General features: G+C 37.5%; 2 protein-coding genes across 4 annotated transcripts in view; both read left to right on the forward strand.

Moving 5' to 3' along the window:
- LOC141430206 (uncharacterized) overlaps positions 1-9,709 on the forward strand; it is a 152,358-nt gene extending 142,649 nt beyond the window's left edge. For 2 of the 3 annotated variants that reach the window (XM_074090801.1, XM_074090800.1), the window contains exons 2-3: positions 140-4,505; positions 5,277-9,709. In XM_074090801.1, coding sequence (XP_073946902.1) covers positions 140-4,505; positions 5,277-5,428 — 4,518 coding nt within the window. In that variant the 3' untranslated portion in view covers positions 5,429-9,709. The remainder of the gene's footprint in view (positions 1-139; positions 4,506-5,276) is intronic. The other variant, XM_074090803.1, reaches the window with a different exon arrangement.
- A 1,952-nt stretch (positions 9,710-11,661) lies between these two features.
- The window catches only part of LOC141430205 (uncharacterized), a 237,504-nt gene continuing 228,139 nt past the window's right edge, over positions 11,662-21,026 (forward strand). The window contains exon 1 of the mRNA XM_074090799.1: positions 11,662-11,894. The gene's annotated coding sequence lies outside the window, so the exon portion shown is untranslated. The remainder of the gene's footprint in view (positions 11,895-21,026) is intronic.

Genomic DNA, 21,026 nt, shown 5'->3' on the forward strand with positions numbered 1-21,026 from the left:
AAAATCACTTTAGTACTATTCTAATTACGTATTTGTCGAACAACTGGCATAATATACATTTTGGATTCCGTAAACCGGACAAACAATTGTTTTTGTGATAAGTATTTTAATTTAACCGTTTTTTTTTCTTTCTTTTCAGGCTGTGAATTCTCCACCAGTGCCTCATCGAGATATCTCGGGAGCATCCTCAACGAGCTACCACCCTTATAATGGAGATCTTGGATCTATGCAGCACCATGTGGCCAGGCCCACACCATCAGCCGAACCGGAACGCAAGAAGGACAAGAAATGGTCCATCGGAAAACTCTTCAGGAGAAAGAAGAAAGACGATGAAAGTGGTTCATCATCCGAAAGCGAAGAAGGAGGTAGCTTGCGATCTACTTCCAAAAGAAAATCAAGCAAAAAGAAGAAAAGAACCCCGGCAGTCAATAACTTTGACCACATAGTTATAAGAGAAACGCGGCGAGCACAGAGCCTTGCTAAACCCAACGGCCAAGACTTTACTGACGATGGAGTACTATCAGACCCGTCCGCAGGATTTGTTAACTACCGACCCAAAGTAAGAGAAGTTCATGGCGCATCAAAAGAGTCATTAAGCTTAAAAGATGACATCTCGACTAGATCAGGAAAGGTTGGCCCAGAAACCTCAATGAGAAAAACAAGAAAAGGTCGTCTAAAAGCTCGAGTTGAAGCGTTGAGAAACAGTATGAAGGGAGAATCGAGTAGTGACGAAGAATCTTTAAAATCATCCAATTCTTCTTCGATGGTAAGATTCAGAAGCGATGACTCTTTGATGCGCTCCCGTGACAGCTCGCTCAACAAAAGATCAAGAAGTTCACGCAACGAACGGTATATCAAAAGATTATCCCGCGATGAAGAGAACCAACTTAACAAAGAAGCTGAACTTCTTCAGCAAGGGTATACGAAAGCTGAAGTGGAGTTGCTGACAAGGACCCCTACAAGCCAGAGCAGTGGCTACGGCACCTGCAAAAGAGATCAAAACAAACAAAAAACAGAACTTAACAACGACTTGACCCGCCGACCAATTAAATCTGAATCTATTTCTTCATTTCCATCAACTCAAAGTTACCCATCATCCATTAATTTTAACGCCAAAATAAACAACGAACATGTTAACTACTCCATACCGTATCCAAATAATTACGTCGGTAAGGAACCGCTTTACGCTAACAATCACCGGGGAAAGTCTGTACCGCGCCCAGACGAAAACCCAGATAAGATTATGTACGTTAAATTTCCATTAGGAAATGTTACTAATATTAAAAGAGAAGAAAGAGCACCGCCAGTGCCACCCCCTCGAGATATGCACAGAAAAGTTGCAACCCCTATATCGATGTACTATGAAAACAACTCGGTAGTATCCGATAGAATGGGCAGTAATCAAAATATTACGCACGGTGTGCCTAACAATGACTTTGAACGAGTAATGAGACGAAGTCAGGAGAGAACGATGAATCATGGACCAAATGGATTACGCCGACCGATTTCGACCTCAGAAGATCACCTAGCGATGCAAAACAATGAATATTTGCAACATTTTTATCAAAAATCCGAACAACCTAGAAGGCCTGCGTCAGTGTCGGCTGAACCCAACCACTATGGGATTTATGCTTTTGCCCCTCCATGGAGAAAAAAGGTTGAACAACCTAATCTGGTCAAACCTGAGCCAGTGCAATTAAGGAACGATTTCCTTTACTACGCGGACTACAGTCCACGATCTCGTAGACCAATAAGTATCAAAACTAGTCAAAATGGCTACGAAAATCAATATCTTAGCGATTCCCAGACATCTGTTAATGTAGCGGAAAATGTATATCGCAGACCCAGAAACGCTTCTGAATTTTGGAAAAAGTTAGACGACACAGAAAGGCAAAAGAAACAACAGAGTATCTATGCCAGTTCCAGAAGCAACAGTGAGCATTTAAGAAACACACAAAGAACTCAAAATTATGCTGATAGATGTAACGGTGTACCAGGTCACATTGATAACAGTGACATGCAAAATAAAAACAGAGCTACAAGTGTAGATACAACACGGGATGTGTTAGATGGCGCCAAAATGTGGAAAGCAACGACTGAATACAAGAGATCGATAACTGTTGAGCCTCCTAAAACAGTCACTTCTCCAACTAAAACTCATGTGCGCCATAAGTCCGACACTTATGTTACTAATAGTTATCAAATACCGTCAGATGATGACAAAAGCTCTGAACGGCGCAAATCAACGAATCTTGACGATGCTCTGAACGAATTAGAAGCAATTTACAATAGTTTAGGGTTAGGAGACGAAGACCTGTTAGACAGGGCTGAACAACGAGAGTCAATGACTCCGAAATATAATGACCATTTTAATGACTGGAATGGAAATGATGATGAATTACAGTTGAGAAGCCAACCGACGACACCTTTACGGAGAATATCTAGAAGATCAACATTACCTGATAAATTGCAAGATGATATGGCATTTCGAAGAATGAATTCATTCTCTAAGGAAAAACCGAATGCTATGCAACCACAGGCACAAATAAGTTACATGCTTGCTTCACCAGTATACGTTCCGTATGCATCAGATGATGACAGATATTCGGAACGTAACGAACCTGATATCGTTCATGACGATGTTGTTTACAGAAATATAAAACAGACTAACAATCATTTGAAGACTCTGGAACCGCAACCACCTTTTGGGATTCCACTAGGGCCAGTTTCTCCCGCTCCTCAAAGCGATTATTTACACGCGACGCCTGAAAGTAAGGGACGTTCGCGATTCGTGCCTCGAAGATCCCCTGATCTTGTATCAGATGACTTAGCTTATCGAAGTCTAAGAAAAGATAGTAGGCATTCAGCTTTGTTTAATGGCGAAGATTATAATGGTCACATAAATAATAATCAAAGTTATAACGAGTACAATTACAATAAAGATTCCGCCGCTAATCTTAAAAAGAAGCGTGCAGTTAGGTCTCTTTCAGCTAACATATTTACTATGATTCAAAAAGAAATTGACGATGCGCTTAACATAAGTAAGACACCTGCGCTACAAAAAACTCACAGCAACAGCGACGTGATGAGACGCTTGCGTGACACGTTCGAAAACAACGACAACGAACCCGACCACACCCCTCGCAACAAGGTAAAACAAAGGCACAATACTGTCAGTATTTTCGTCAATAACTCGCACTCGCCCAATCATCATTTCGCAAAAGACGACTCATGCATTCATAGTGATGATAAATACCTTCCCAAGCCCGCATCTTGTGATAAGTCCAAATGTTCATCTCCATCAAACAGATCACCTCAGTCTTCTAAGCGATCATCTAAAGACGAATTTCAGCAGGTCCTCAGTATGCTTGCACAGGAAGCCATGGATACAAGTAATAAATTGGGTGTAGCTTTAGCAGAATTAGATAAGAATAGAAACAATAACACAGAAAAAAGGCCTGATGTAAGTAGTAGGATATCCGATAGCAGATCACACTTTTTGAGCGGCCTTACCAACGATTCGTTTCAGAATTCTGCTCCAGAAATTAAATTAGTTAATGTTCATTCTGATGTTGTCGAAGACCCTACCAGTAGAATGGCTGTATCTGATAATGAGCAAAGCAAAGGGCAAAAAACAGAAGATAGTCTTTTGGCCATTTCAAATCAATTACATAGAGTTGAAGATCAACTGAAGCATAGTCATGAAAAAGAGCTGAATTTTGATGACGAAAGCTTAAGGCTTTCGAGTTATATCGAGCAAAATGAAGAACCACTTAAAGCTCAGGAAAGCACAGTTATTATGCCAGACAATAAATTTAGACCAGATGTTATTCCGCTCAAAGTGCAGAATGATTCCGTTAAAGTTGAATTGAAACCGGAAAAAGATGAAAGTTATGAAACAGGAATAAAATTTACGCAACCACAAATGAAATCAACCAACCCATTTTTAAACACAGATGACAAATTGCAGGATATCAATGAAATTAATGCTTTTAAAGAATTGAAAGATGGAATATCCGATTTAATAGCTGGAATATCTCAAGTGAACGAAAAATTATTTATTCCTAGAGCACCTAAAACTGAAGAATCTGCTAAACCCAAAGTAACTGGCATAACAGAAGCTAGCAAACAGCTAAGCCAGGTGACGGAAGATGTCCTCAAACCGGTACCTCACAGATCTTCTGTTAACTTATCTATTTACGAAGACGATTTAGAAGTTAAAAAAGACACTGCTGACTCTACCGAATATAATTCATCTGAGGAGTTAGCGACTATATTTAATTTAGATGCCAATCTGAAATTACACAAAACCGCAGTAGAAAATGAAATTGAATCTGAAAAACCTGTTAGAGATGAGCTAAGCTCGCCCAAACTAGTTCAGACGATGAATCAGCAACTGGGACGGTTGTCAGTGGACCGGACAGACGATGCGAGCCAGCCCATGCCTACTAACGTAGTACCGTGGAGAGTTAAAAGGCAAAATAGTTCACAAAACGAATCGCGAGGTACGTGGCCCATTTTCATGCATGGTGTCTTGTTTTCATTTTAACCATCGCTTTTTCTGTTTCACCATTGTTTTAACAACCGCAAGTTCATGGATGTTTTATACAAATGTGACTGTGTTTTGTTGTGTAACTGTCACGAATAAATGTTTTTTTTTTAATGGGAATAAAAACGTTACGGTTCTTACTAGCACGATTAATACAACATACAATCAGCCTTTTTCCACATACTATCTACCTTTCTTACTGCACCTTTACAAAAGGGATGCACCTAGCGATAAACGGCACATCGTGCCATTTGCGCATGTTTTTTTAACTACTCAATAGACGAGACCTAGGTAGTTAAAACTCTCTGGATCATTGAGTAAGAACTAGGACAATATACTTAGTACTTCGCTGTCCTGACGAACTAGTGTTTGTTGAGTATTTAATTTTTTTCCAAACTTAGCGAAGTGAATGTTTTTGATCACTCAAGTCAGACGTCATTACATTCTCATTATTACCACTACAGTATTCAGTATTGGTATTACTTTACAAAATGTAAATTCTGATCATCGTTCCTTATATACCCGTACCTACCAATCCTTCCAAGAAAGTTCATGAAGATAAACTTTGTGTACCTACTTGACGCTATTTATTAACTTCGAGGGTTATCTAAACGTGCTGGTAAGCCTGCCCGTGGTTCATGAAAAAAAAAACATCCACCGAACTAGCGCATCCCGCACCGTTTTCCGTTGTCTTAAGTTTCCCGTTTGTTTTTGCTGTTGTTGACAGACTCGTCCAAGCACGATTGGCACGACGGCACGCTGATGATAGCTTGTACGTACACCATGATGATCTCCCAGCATCTGGCGGAGTTGGATTGGCTGACGCTCCTCGGTTTACTGCTGGCAGTTGTCACCATCATCGCTATGCTAATCATCTAATCTATGCCGAAGGGATATTGTAAAGTTAGGATAGGTAATTTTAAATTCATTCGCCGATCATACCGTGAAATGGGCTTTACCGTATACATGTACCATCGGATATATTCACGGAAAAAAGCTTTTGGAAAACAAAATTCTCGGTATTGAAAGAAAGCTATCAAGTTTTTGAACAGTCTTTCTTTATTAAAAATCTAACTAAAGCATTAAAATGTTCAATATAATCAATAAAGATAGCTACGAGTACTTAGTTACCTACATGAAATAAATTGGTAAGTAGTCTATAATTATCATACTCGTTTTTTTTTTATAAAATATCTACCGAAGAACCGAAATGAGTGTATTATAACTTTGGCAATTTCTTTACTGTATCCCTGTGGCAAAATAGCTAACAGTTATAGCTTTAGTTTACTATGTTTGAGTTAGTTTAGTATTTACCTTACTCAACACATCACGCCAAAATTAAGTTAAATAGTTTTCTGCTTTTATTAACAATTACTTGCAAATTCCCTGTAAATTGGACAAAAAAGTTCATATTTTACTCAAGATTCACTTTGAAAAAAGAAAGAGAAACGAAGGATCGAATTTTATTCTTTAAAACTTGAGATTTTATTTAAATAATTACTTCCATATAACTGAAAATTATTGGTGTCTCGAAAAATATCTTACTTTTTACTTACTGACCTAGTTTTAATTTTTGTAAGGTACTGAAGTACTTATTAAAACGAACGCAATCCATGATCGAGCATTTTCAGTTACTTTGATTTAGTCCTATGTTTAAAAAATATTTTATAAAATTATAAGAAGTAATGTAAGCACTTTACTTAGTATTTTAGCTGTGATGTTTCTTTTACTTTTAAAACGTATAAAAAATGTTTAAAATTATGAAGTATATTACTTGTTAATGCAGCATTTTGGTTAAGTATTTTTATTTTTTTTAATAAATCGGCTTTTAGTGTTATTAAGCGCATGTTTTGCATGGTTTTTGTATGAAATTATTGTCACGCTTATTGTCGTCAAATAAGAAAAATCTTATATTAATTTTATAATCAGCACCCATACGAACAGAAATATTTTATTTTCTTCAATTGCTTAAAGGTTAAACATTTCCGTACTTGAAAGTAATCATTGCAAAAATAAGAGCATAAAAGAGAAATTTGTTAAATTTATACAAAATTACGATAAAAATGTGCTAGTATGCCTTATAGTATGTACCATCAGTCAAATATTGTGGTCGATTTCAAAGTTGATTATCTTTTGTGTGTCTCAAAACAGTAATGTCGATAATACGTGTCTGTCAACTTGAAAGTTCGACTTATATAGGTATTTATTTGATAGGAAGTTGATTAAAAATGTATAGACCACTTATATGACTGACAATACATAAGTATAAGTAGAAAGTGGCGCTTTCTTTTAATCACTACCTACTCTATACGAGACGACATTTTTAATTGGCTTAAAAACAACAATGTACAAGATGTTATAAAATATATTTGAAATATTTAAGCAAGTGGTTGAGTTAGAGACAAGGGATTTTCAATTGAAAATTTTAATTCAAAATTCACATTTGAAGAGAAATAAAAATGTCAACTTATACTTTGTTGACGGTTAAAAGTAAAAAAATTATGAAATGCAGAGTAATTGTCAATCTATATGGAAAAAATCCTGACAATCGTATATTGGGCAGGGATGCTTTGTCAATAAGTGCTGTACCACTTGCTAAAATATGGAACACCGTGTATATTCAAAAACATTTTAGATCTAGTTTGCAAATTTCGTTCGGAACTCGAAACAAAAAATCGGTTTTCTTTTTCTTCCTTATTTGAATCTTTAGGAAAACGAAGAAACCGACGAGTCCCGAGTGACATTGGCATTCTGGTTGTACTGTATATATGTTTAAATGTATTTTATGGTTTCATTCTAGGTGAAAACTGATGCCTGCCTGAGCTCTGCCCCTTTACGAATAAGATAAATATAAACTCTTTTGGCACATCTAGTTATTAAGAATGAGAATCCGTACCAAAATGTATCAAATACTTTATTTAATTTTATTTACTTTTAGACCGCGAATTACATGCCAATGGGCAGTGGAAGTGGAGCGGCAAGCGAATTATGCTAAGACGCTCGCTGGGTCTAAGTGGCGTAGGGTAGTTGGGGCGGGAGGCAGTCCGCCCCGGGCGGGGCGGCACATTGAGGGGGCGGCAAAATACCATAAAAATTTAATGGTAGCTATGTGTGAAGTTCCCAATCCGCACTGGGCCCGTGTGAGAGCTACGGCCCAAGTGTTCTCATTCAAATTCAAAATCAAATTCAAAATTCAAATTCAAATCATACCCCACGTATTTTTTTTTTATTCTGAGAGGACTCCAGTTGACTGACTGACTGAGCCTGAAAGGACTGTGCCCAGCAGTGGGACGTGTATAGGCTGGGATGATGATGATAATTCCATAACAAAAAAAATGTCGCACCTACGATTCGGACCGATTAATAAGAGGGCGGCAAAATTTTCTTCCGCCCTGGTCGGCTGATACCAACGCTACGGCACTGCGCTGTACACTGATTGCCTGGCAAAGCACGCAATGGCACCGTAGCTCTTAAACGGGTGGACCGATTTGAATGCGGTTTTTTTTATTTGATAGCAGGTTTTATAGCGTTGGTTGATAGACATGTTTTATCAGGCCGATTCAGCCGTTTTTGAGATTTTAAACTTTTATGAACCAATAGAAACGCTTCTTAATACCTATCCTCGTACCAAGGCTCGGAACCGGGTTATAAAATAACGGTAAATACCGGTTTATTTCGGTTTAACTCCGAACTTTCATAAGAACGCGAACGTTTTTAAGACCTTAACTATAACCTAAATAAATCGGTTTATTCGACGAGTGACAGCCGGCCGGCCAGCGGCGGGCGGCGACGTTTATCCTGCGCTGGAATAAACCGGTTTTTATTGTTCTAAACCGGTTAATCTGTCAAGTTCTTTATGGAAATGTTCCCTAAAAAACCGGTTTAAAAATAACGGTTTCGCGAACGAAACCAAAATGAAAAGGTTTTGCGCCAAGGATAACGGTTTCGAAATTTAACCGGTATCCGAGCCTTCCTCGTACAGTATTCGCTCTGTTGGAAACAGCTGAGCGTAGCGAGGCGAGATAAATGAAGCGTTAATATTGGTTCATTATTTATAAACACAATCCTCACAACACTTTCTCGCAAGCCTCCTTCCTATAAATCCGTTAGCCCGATGACTATGGGATAAAATCGACATTTTACATTATTATAATAATCACGTTGGCCCCTGTTGAATTGAATCGCTACCAAAATATGTTACCAATAATGTTTTTAGGGTTCCGTAGTATAGTTTCGCCATGTTTGTCCGTCTGTCTGTCCGCGGGTAAGCTCAGAGACCGTTAGTACTAGAAAGCTGTAATTTGACATGAATATACATATCAGTCACGCTGACAAATTGGTACAATAAAAAAAAGTAAAAAATATTTTTGGGTACCTCCCACAGACGTGAAGTGGGGGTGTTTTTTTTTTCTCGACTAACCCTATATTGTGGGGTATCGTTTGATAGGTCTTTTAAAACCAATGAAGGGGTGCTAAGACAATTTTTCTATTCAGTGGTCTGTTAGCGAAATATTCAACGTTAAAGTGCAAATTTTCATTGAAATCGAGCGTCCACCCCCTCTAAAATCTAAACAGTTGGGTGGAAAAATTTGAAAAAAATTAGAATGCTAGTAAATAAGTATATCAAATTTACAAGGAAAATTATAGCGGCTAAGATTGCTTGAGAATTATTAGTAGTTTAAGAGTAAATAGCAGCCTCAGGTATAAAATATACCTAAACTTGGAAGATTCAGAATACGAAATCCTTAGAAAATATTATTTGATTTTTTCGTAATGGCTACGGAACCCTATCCTGGGCGTGTACGACACGCTCTTGGCCGGTTTTTTATATTTTTTAAATTAGACGATTTTTATGTAAAATATAAACTTATAATATAGTAATGCCAAATTCTAATAAGTTATTTTTATTACGGTACGGAGATCTCGCACCAGTCCGACTCGCACTTGACCGTTATTGTTTACATTGTAAGAATATAACATTAAACATATTGTAATTATATGTAATGTCAATGATTTTTAATTAATTCTGTACCTATCCTACTTATTGTTACTTGACATTTTAATCTATCTTTATAATGTAGAGGCTTCCAGTTATTTTTAAGGAGAGCGTTATTTATATGAGAGAGAGTTATAAGTTGAATAAACGTTTCAGTTTTATTATCTTGCTGTTTTATTCTTCGCTCGAGTTTACCCGCGGCTTTGCACGCGTAAAACCGTAAGATAGAGTATCAAGTTGAAGTAAACATACGTTATATTTCTAAACTAGCTTTTGCCCGCGGCTTCGACCGCATGGAATTCTGTTATTGCGCGCTGTTCCCTCGGGAACTGTGCATTTTTCCGGGATAAAAAGTAGCCTATGTCAGTCTCTGGCCCATAAACTATGTCTGTGCCAAAAACCACGTCGATCCGCCGCTCCGTTTCGAGGTGAAAGACGGACAAACATATAAACACACAAACACACACACTTTCTTCGCATTTATAATATTAGTATAGAGTCCCTTGGAAATTACAAAAAAATATATCGTGTGTTTCATTAATGTTGCATTTTTTCATTTTTCTGATCATTCCATTAAGTCATTAATGCGGTTTTTAGGGTTCCGCCAAGGAACGATTTTTCTGATTCAGTGATAGCTGTTTTTGCAGGGTTATATATTATGTAAACTAACTGGTTAAAGTGCTCATCCAATTATCGTTGGATTCTTTTAAAATCTCAGACGCGTTCAGTCCGGAGCCCCCCCTCTAAAATCTAAACCGGTGGGTGGAAAAATTTGAAAAAATTCAGGATGGTAGTAAGTATATCAAACTTTCGAGGAAAACTATAACGGCTAAGTTTGCTTGAGAATTATTAGTAGTTTGAGAGTAAATAGCAGCCTAAGGTATAAAATATACATAAACTTGGAAGATTCCGTATAAAATACGAAGTCCTTAGAATTTTTTTCCTTAATTTTCTCGTAATGGCTACGCAACCCTATTTTAGGCCTGTCCAACACGCTCTTGGGCGGTTTTTTCATTTGAAATCAGGTTTTCTAGCGATGGTTCTTAGACATGTTTCATCAAAATCGGTTAGCCGTTTTTGAGATATTGAACTTTGAAGTGACGAATTTGGGGGTTTACCAACTTTTCGTTGCTTAGGTTATATTTTAATCCCGTGAGAATATTGGGAAAAAACGAGCCTATGTTATTTCGGATGAGTGCTATCTATACTTATACCAAATTTCATCCGAATCCATTAAGCCGTTTTAGCTTGAAGGAGTAACAAACAAACACATACTTACTTATCAAAACATTTGATATCTTAATGACAAAAAACCATTTAATGTGACTTCGCCATTGCGTGTTGTTGATTACGCAAACTCAAGAAAACAGTAGATAAATGTATAATATAGTATAAACAGTACGTAACAGTACAAGACTTTTAGCCTAAACAATTTTTTCCTTTTCTCATACATAGGTACCTACCACCCTCTAGGTTGGTTGTTTAATGAATGAGATGTCAGTAGTTTTATGGAAAAAATAGAATCATGTCTATTGAGACTTGGTTCGTTATTTATTATGGCATGTTTTTGTTGAGATTTAAATAGACTGAAAATATTTAATATTCCACTCAAATGTACGAAAAATACCCGCTATTATGATACATAAGCGCCATCTAACGAATTTCATTAGCAACAAAATAAAACACGGTGCCTACGATACAGTAAAACGCAAACCACGCAGTTTATCTTAAATATAACAGATGGCACCACTTGTTTATGTTTGCCTGCCATCTAGTAACAGGCACACAAACTAGTTTGCTTCACGGCAAAGTTAATTTCCTTAGCGCGGTTGTATTTTTTTGAAGTTATTGGCTGAAATTCTAATAGATGTCACACTTGGTATTCATTCAAAAATAGTAATGGTACGTACGTTGACCCCATTGTATCAACTTTATTTCACAAATATGAAGATGAATAAAATTACAATTGTTTGAATAAACTCAAGATATAACACATTTTATAACCTTTACAAACTTTACTCGGGTGCAGAAATAATATTCAGATCTAGTAACACTGTATGGTTGACGTTTTATAGTCATGCAATACCAGGAAACTGAACTGTCAGTGATGTTTGACTTGTCATATAGTAAGAATCGAGTGTGTTGTGAATATTTTGCAAACGAATTGTTAATTATTTTTGAATTACTTCATATTATTGGGCTTGTGATACCTAATTGTTGTAGTTTTTTTAGTGTATAGTGTTTATACCACTGTTATTAAATTGAATAAGCGTGCGACGGTTCATTGCATTTAAAAAACATCAGCCTACTTTGTTCAAGTTGACCTGCTTCGACTGTGATTTTAAAAAGGTAACGGTTTATTTATTTATGTTGTGTTGTAAAATTTCTAGAATTATTTTAGCTGGGCGCTGTAATCAACAGGGCTTATCTTTAAAGTGCGCACTCCAGTAAACAAGTATCTTCGTTCGTCCGTTTTCATATCAAATTTTGCCAGATAGATCCGTTGATGTCGTATTTAATCTTTATCTTAATCGCTTTTGCCCATTATGGACTCTTTATGCCATTAAATAGGAGTTTGTATAGTTCTTAGTCAAACTGTTGGTTTCGTGTCTTTCCGTGAGGAAAATTCCCCTGACGATTTTTAAGTTTCGCCAAAAACACCTTGCCTACATAGTAACTTAGATTGATAGTTGGTACTTTTTTGGATCGTAAGAAATAGGCCCATTTCATTTTTTCTCGGTTAAAATGATGTCATTGTTTTTATAATGTAATGTATGGAACTGTAGAAATCAGTACATTTGAAGTCTTGTATTGCTTTTAAATAAGATGCAATGGTTTAGGGGTCATCCATAAAGTATGTCACACTAGTTTGACCCTTTTGGAGCACCCCCACCACCCCCCCTTTTCACACATATTGCTATGAAATTTGCAATTATTTTGTTCCTGTGCCACAAACTGCTTGACCCCTCCCCTCCCCCCCTTTAATATGTGACGTACCTACTTTATGGATGACCCCTAAACCATTGCATCTTATTTAAAAGCAATACAAGACTACAAATGTACTGATTTCTACAGTTCCGTACATTACGTTTATATCAACACATTGGAAAAACAATGACTCATCATTTTTGTTACAACCTTGATTAAGAGATAAGCTTATGATTTAGCTCTTATATCCAATTTTTTTCTTTCTAGACAGACATACGTCAGCTATATTATTTTTATCTCAAAGCTGCTCAACTGTTTTGACAGTTGGTCCAAAAGGATGCCATAAGAACTTGTGATCAGGTCACTAGAAGTTAAAACATACTTCTATTAGTTTAACCTGTACCTTATAAAATTTGAAATGGAAGCTGACAAGGGCGATTCAAAATTTGCGAGGGGCTTTAAATTTTGCATTGGGGTTGATCTTGGGGTTGGATGTAGAATTTAGTGGTTGAAGAAATTATCTGAATTTGTCCCATAAGTGTATTAATTCATGTCACATCTTCTTTTCTGTTACCTACTACAGGGATGATTTTCTCCCAATGGCTTTGCTTCAGGATAAGTTGAGTCACCTCTTGCTCAATCCTCAACACACCCATCTTTTGCTTTAATGTCTATCTTGTAAGAAAAAAACAGTTAAAAAGTACAAAATTTCCCATAAACAAGCACATTTATTTGAATTATAAAACTAACTTTTATATCACTGCTCGAGAAACCTGGTTTTGATTCTAACTAGGGGTGGGGAATGCTATATTCCAAAACATAATTTTTTTTCTTTAAACCTCTTTAATGAAGCTTGTTTTTAGTTTATTGTCATCTGCTAAGGTATTATTCCCAGTTTTACTGAAACAAAATAAATGTCCATGTTTATTTAAATTTATCAACTTTACAAGTATACTTTTAGCTATGACCGCGTGTTGGAAGACAGCAGCGGTTAAGCTGCTGTGCGCGGCTTGGTAATATAGACTTTAAACAGTGTACAATCCATTCCGATCCGAGATGCAATGCAAGCCGTTTGGTGGAAATTATCCTTTATTATAATGATAATAACACATTTATTTTTAAAAAATCTCACATGTTTTGTTTTCCATTACCCAATTGGGATTAATTAGGAAGTAGCATTCCCTCACACAATTGATAACATACCACTTTCAATAGGTATAGAGGTAAATGGCGCATTTCTGCCATAAAATAAATATTTAAACAATTTTGCATGTAAATGTTTATTTTCGTTTTATCTATTTAAACTATTCTTATGAGGAGTCTAGTTAGTTTTTTTGAAGTGTTAGCGGTAAATAGATGTCAAATAGAACATTCATTATATTGTCATTTGAACAAATTGAATGCATATTTGCATATAGGTACCATTTCACAACAACATGTTGTGGTCAGGGACCAAGGAAATTAATCTTGACCGCTGCTTCCTCTATACAACTCCGACCCCATCCATTCTAAATATAACTCATTCTTATAACTTCTCTGCCTTGCATACTTTGAGTCATGTGAGTGATATGGATGTTGAGAAGCTGTAAATCTCATTGAGCAACTGGCTTTACAGTATGTTTTGTGGAATAACTATTGAATTTTAAAAATGAAACAAACCTAGTTGCAAACTGGCTGACTAGTTTTTTTTCCTTTTCTTGTATCCGCAATCAGTCAAAAGACTTTAATCGGATTGGATGAGGGTGGTTCATGACTTGCATGGGAATAAGGTCATTGCGGTATTCATAACACTTGGCATCTTTTCAGCCTCACAACGTTGTTATCAATGTCCAGCAGCTGCGCTGCCAAAGGATTAGGGTGCACGGCTAAGCGAGCAGCATGAGATTGTCTGTATTGTTCAATTTCTTCCGCAACTGTTTCACGTGAACCATGGCGCATTGACTATTTCCCTGAGGATTGTATTCTGTACACGTTGCAAACAGCCTATGTTCATGTTGGTTGCTGCCAAGAGCGCAGCCAGCGGTATCGGCAATTTTTGAAAAAATATTAGTTTTTCTTTTACAAATATACAATTTTACTCGCAAATGTGATGAAAAACATTGTATGTCGCACGGGCGGTACCAGAATTACGAACATCGACTCATTAAACTCTCGTTCGTAATTCCACAGAATAAGTAATAGTACAAGTGTAATTCCTTATTTACCGCCCTTAAGACACAATGTACTAATGTTTACTACAAACTAAGGCTAATTTGGCCCAATTACATCATCATCATCATCATATCTTCCCTTTTACGTCCCACTGTAGGGTACAGAGGCCTCCTTTCAGAATGAGCGGGCTTGGGCCGTAGTTCCCACGCGGGCCCAGTGCAGATTAGAAACTTCACACACCATTAAATTTCTTCGCCGGTGCGTATAGGTTTCCTCACGATATTTTCCCGTAAAGCTCGAGGTAAATTTCAAATGTAATTTCGTACATAGACTCCGAAAAACTCAGAGGTGCGATCCTGTGCTCGAATCCACAACCCTCTTGTTCAGAGGCAAATAGGTCAGACCACTAGGCCACGGCAATTACATCAATAATGTAATGAGCTATTGTACGAATACGGACCACACAACCCCAACGCCCCCAATTGTTACTTCTAAGCAAATCACTTCCTCCAATTTTCCTAACAATCGGTTGCCCTTGACCGCCTCTATTTGACCTTAAAAGCTAAGAAGCTATGGCTTATTATGCATTACTGCAGTCATGCAGTGGCAATGCGATATTCGTACCGATCCGATAAGCGCTAAACCCGATAACGATAAAGTGGCCTTGGCGTGTAGGTGTGGACTAAACCAGGTATCTATTTATCTACTCGTATATGGGCATTGCTACAAAATATATATTCAGGTATACCTAGTGCCACCAGAGTTGACGACATACACACAAACAAGAACGTGTTGTCGTGTTTTGACAGCAGGATTTTGACATTTACGCATTCATTTCTAGACCCCGTTATCGGAGGTGCAATTTGCTAGCTTGAGTCTTAGGGATGGGTTAAAAATATTTTAAAACTATAATTAAACGTGTTTATTTTGTAAAACAGGACTAATTACAAAATAAATAATATGTATTACCATTTTTATTTTTTATAAATAAAAATAACTTTAATTAAACCCAATATACCTTAGCTGTATTCATTTTTAGAAATTTAGCTCTATTCTTTTGACATATTTCTAGATATAAAAATGAAAAATGTTATAGTATTATTATTATTTTGGCGCGTGCGATAACTATTTTGTATTGAAAATCCAAAAACGAAACTCCTTTTAGCACCCAGCATGTTCTTATTCGACTGAAGGTTGCTTCCTCGCCATGTTCTTAGTTGCTACATGTTTTGAAATTAAAACTCAGTTTTTATTTTATCAATGATTTTATTTCTAAATAGGTAAAACTGTGTTTGAAATCCCGTATTATACTTTAGCAAATTTATGAATTTTTACTCTGAAATTACAATAGATTGTATTGCATCACGTAGGTACCTACCTCGTGTATGATGCAGAAAAGAGTATATCATCACTATACTTAAAAAAAAACTCGTACCTCAAAATAGATAATTTTCTGAGTGATCTTTATAAACATTAAGTTAAATTTTGTTGACATATTGATTTTAGATACGAGATTGTTTAAAAGTAGTGAAGATATACTTTTAATACGAGAGTGAGAGGGACGGTACCATACGAACTTCGATTTTTGAATTTTGTAGTAGCCCCCTGTATTGGCGGGTAGCCATTATTTTATTCCGTTGTTTTCTTAGCGCCCTTTTTTGCCGAGCTGTGAAGTGTTTGGACATAAAGTAGTTTAATTTTTTGCATTTTTTCCTCACAATGTCATGAAAATCATTGTGTGTATCACGGACCGTAAGGGGATTACAAACTCGAGTCATTAAAAGCCCTCCGCCTCCGGCGTCGCGCTTCTAATAGGCTCTCGTTAGTAATCCCCTTCTTACGCCCCTTAATGCACTATAGAATCGTTAGGATATCAATTTTTGTTCGTGTTGGCCTTAGCTTTGCTGAGCTCCTATTACTTAATCAAATAATTTCATATCAATTAACTAAATTCAATTAGGTACTTTGTTCACCCGTCCGCGACCATATGATAATAACTATGTCTTTCAACAAATGTGTGTTCATGTCATGCGGCTCTTATTCCTCCGCACTGTACGAAAACACACAAACCATTAACTCAACTATCGCCACCACCACACTACAGTTACGCGTTTCGAACTCAACCAGAGTTCATCTTCAGAGCGACACCCGTTCACCAAGCTACCAGATGTTAGACTACTAAGTATCAACTCTCTTATTTTCAAAAGATAAATATTGTAAATTGGATTTTTAACAAACGATATTGTAAATACTTCATTGAATCGGGCGTTAAGTACTTTGCGGAAGTCCATATCAATGAATTATGAACAATTAGGTACTTACATTGCTCACCCGCGACCTTAAAATTAATCTGTGGCCTTGTAAAGTTATGAAAAACAATTAAAATAGCTTTTAAAAAAAATCGATGACGTTATCCGTCCGTATCCGTGCTACATATGTGTATTTGTGTGGTATTTATTGATGTCCAGACCAAAGCCTTTCCACCCACGCTACTCCGTTAAGAAAGTAGAACTGTTTATACGGACAGTTAATTAAGATTGCAATGTTTACTTGCGGTTGTTTGGTAGGAGTATAGTTTTAGTACGAGTATAGTTGTAATTAGTTTGCGTGTGGCGGATGTTTAAGATTTGAAAACAAAGTGTTATTAATAAGGTAAGTTGTTAGGTATTTTTTTGACGACCGGATGGCCAAGTGGTTAGAGAACCTGACTACGAAGCTTAAGGTCCCGGGTTCGAATCCTGGCCGGGGCAGATATTTGTATGATTAATACGAATGTTTGTTCTCGGGTCTTGGATGTTTAATATCTATTTAAGTATGTATTTATCTATATAAGTATGTTTAACCGTTGCCTAGTGTCCATAGTACAAGCTTTGCTTAGTTTGGGACAAGATCAATTGGTGTCAAGTGTCCCATGATATTTATTTATTTATTTTATTTTATTTATTTAAAATGTGTAAGTAGATTCTCAAGGGGGTAAATTGGATAGATACTCGAATTTTAATTATTAGTATTAGAGGGTATTAGCAGAAAATAGTATTTCTCTGTGGTCTGTAGGTAGATAAGGACGTAAGGCGTTTGAAATTATAGGCAATACGGCCTCTGACCATGTATGAATCAAACACAATTGCTTAGTGGTATCAATAGATCAATATACACAGAATTTAGATTGTTTTTGCAGCCTGTCAGTTTTAAACGCGAACTAAATAGTAAGACTAAAATAACTAACCTGTGCCTGTTGTATGCCAAATAATGTTTTCCGGTGTCAGCATCGATTTCTTTTTCAGTTCGTTTTGCTTCCGCGACTTGATTTACGTCCAAACCCGGTTATTGAAGTAGCCATTTTTATATTTAATACTAAGATGTAATGCATTTTGTAGAAAAATTCACTTTCAAAATTTTTTATCTTATACACGTAAACTTAGAAACTGATTTCTTTACATCTTCAAGGGATTGAAGATCTGAGTAGGTATGACAGACAGACAGATAGACGGAAATGAATTGGCAACGAAGTGATCCAATAAGGGTTCCTTGTTTCTCCTTGAGGCACTAAGTCCTAGGTTAAGGCTGCGAAGAAGGAACATCCCGGGGGTTTTAGTGGGTAAAAACTAAAAACCCCATATAACCTCATCACCACCTCGTGGTGATCGGGTATCTAGCAGCAGATTTTCCCTGGGCTACTAAAAAAAAAACGGCTATTTTTAGTAGAACGTTTGCTCAAAGAAAACTGCTTTTTAAAAACTAAAAAGTTTTTGGTTTTTCCGGACGGGGTTCGAACGACATGCGATGTGGATTCGAATCCTGTCGTGCGATCCCGAAAACTGACGTTTTTGAAAATATTTGTTTGCAACAGTTGCAAGTTGAATAAGCGCTGGCGCAAATATCCTTCCTTAGTTACACAATTGTCACTGTGCATAAACTGTCTCGCTGAGATTACGTCAATCATTTCAAAAACAGGGTTAGAGATAAGCGCTTTTGTTCACAGAAAAACGGTTATGAGATGTTTTTGCCGTCCATTTAAATCCTGGAACAGTGACTAATATCTGCGCCCGAGACGGTTAGGTTAGGGAAGTAAAGCGCCGAGAGGGCCAGGGAGTCTAGCTCGCTAGCAGACCCTGTGCGCCGCAAGAGAGCTGGGCGCCGGCGTGTCGCCCAAGATCGCCAGCTCCCACCTTAATTAAGGACCGCAGGCCTCGGACACGGGGACGTCCGTGACCCGCAAGTGCAAGGTCCTCGAGGATAATGGCGTGCCAAATGTTCCTAGCATGGCATTGGTGGGCAAGGGGGTCCAAGAATGGCTCCCCCAGAAGATGAATCCGGAAACGGATAACGTAGCGGGTTATACCGTTGTACCGTTGCGTCGCTGGCAGGGCGACGAGGAAGGAACATCCCGGAGGTTTTAGTGGGTAAAAAACCCCACATAACCTCATCGCCTCCCCGTGATAATGGGGTATCTGGTGGCAGATTTCCCCTGGGCAAAAAAAAAGGGAAGTAATTTGCTATGGATACTGAAACACACATTATTGGTGGAAACGCTGCTTTAAGGTGTTATAAATGTATACGATAGCAATGAGCATTTCTTTTGTCCCAACGAAACGTTAGGGTAACTAACCAAAAAAAGTTGGAAAACCCCGACTTTGTCTCTTAAAAGTTCAATATTATATAAAAAGCTAATCCGATTTTGATGAAACATGTCTAAGAACCATCGCTAGACCTGCTTTCAAAAAAAGCATTCAAATCGGTCCACCCGTTTAAAAGCTACGGTGCTACAGACTGACACACAGACACACATAGCGGTCAAACTTATAACACCACTCTTTTTGCGTCGGAGGTTAAAAAGAGATTGTGTCATTGTCATTAGATTAGACTCAGTGACCTGTGAATATGTTGGTCAAAAGAAATTTTTAATTCGGCTCTGTAGTTTCAGAGATTACCCCCTACAAACAAAGTTAGCATACAAGTTAATTAGCGCCAGTAGGCTGTAGGTCGATAACCAGCGACGACGACGGGTGACGATTTGTGAAAGGCTGCTGGTGGAAGCTGGATGCGTCGAGCCGAAGACAGGGTGGAATGGCGCTCATTGGGGGAAGCCTGTGTACAGCAGTGGGCTGCTGTAGGTTGATGATGATGATGATGTTGTCAGTTAGTCACGGTATTTTATAGGTAACGATAGAAGATACCTACTATTAAGCTTTTCCGCGCAAAAACATCTCATCTACCGATGACTAATATAACAACCGTAGCATTTCACTTTAAGAGGATCCCATGCCCCAATGACCTACGATCTGAATTCCTTAGTTTTCTCATGATTTTTGTAGCTTATTATATTAACAACAACGGCTTTAAGCAGTATAGTATCCCGCATATTTACTTAATATTTTAGTTGAACAATTTTAGGCCAAAAACCTGGTTTTCTGGCCATAACTTTTGTGTTAATTAGTTTCAAAAGAAAAACCTCGACCAGTTTTTAGAGACGTCAAAGACGAACCCATACATGTAGATTTCGTATATGTTAGATCTTTCACGTCAATAGAGATACGAAATAAGTGTTTTCTCAGACAATGTTTAAAAAAATCATACAAAATTAAGTATTCATTTTTTTCAAAATCCGGTAGACAAAAATGGAGATAAAGATCTGGAGAACCGATAGCCGTTTGACTTATAATTCTATCTGTAGTGCAAAAGTAGGAGATACGATTCAAAACTTGTCAAAAATCGATGAAAACCTCGGGTAGCCCCTTAACGATCGTGACAGCCGTGTTACTGATGTTACCTGTTAATCGTTACTTAGTCAACGGTGCAACGAACGCAATAGTCGCCGGACCGTGAGCTCACACCATACCTACTTACCGGACAATAATTGCTGTTTCCGTTGTTTAGTTTCTAAACCGCGGTCTTGAAACACGTGGTAATTGGCTAACCGACGTAAACGCTAAGCTGAACGTGGAAAGTGCTGGGGGGCTAGTACGAAATTCAAAAGTCGAAGCTCGTATCGTACCGTCCCTGTCACTCTCGTATTAAATAATATAAGCGTTAGCGGGACGGCAAGATAGGTAGTTCGAATTTTGCACTTCGTAGTATAGCGCCTGAAGGTGTCTCGGGTGCTCTTTGTGTGATACGAAACTTGCCGAGACTCAATTCAATAGTGACATTGTCGTTGAAGTTCACTTTTATCTAGAGTCTAGATTCTAAACTGAAGTTCAGTTGATTGCTCCTTTAAAGCCCGGTTTCTAGAAAAATCGTGCAAGTTGCGTTACATTGTGAGGCCGTAAAGCCAACGAGTTTCTAGGGGTCAATCGAGCACCGCTAGAGTTGTGGATAACGCTCATTTCGAGGCTTAAAGACTCGAACTCTTAAGACTCCAGTCTTAAAGACTCGCCTATATTTGAGAATTGAATTGGCTTA

Source organism: Choristoneura fumiferana, chromosome 8 (genome assembly GCF_025370935.1).
Source record: "Choristoneura fumiferana chromosome 8, NRCan_CFum_1, whole genome shotgun sequence".
Taxonomy (NCBI): domain Eukaryota; kingdom Metazoa; phylum Arthropoda; class Insecta; order Lepidoptera; family Tortricidae; genus Choristoneura; species Choristoneura fumiferana.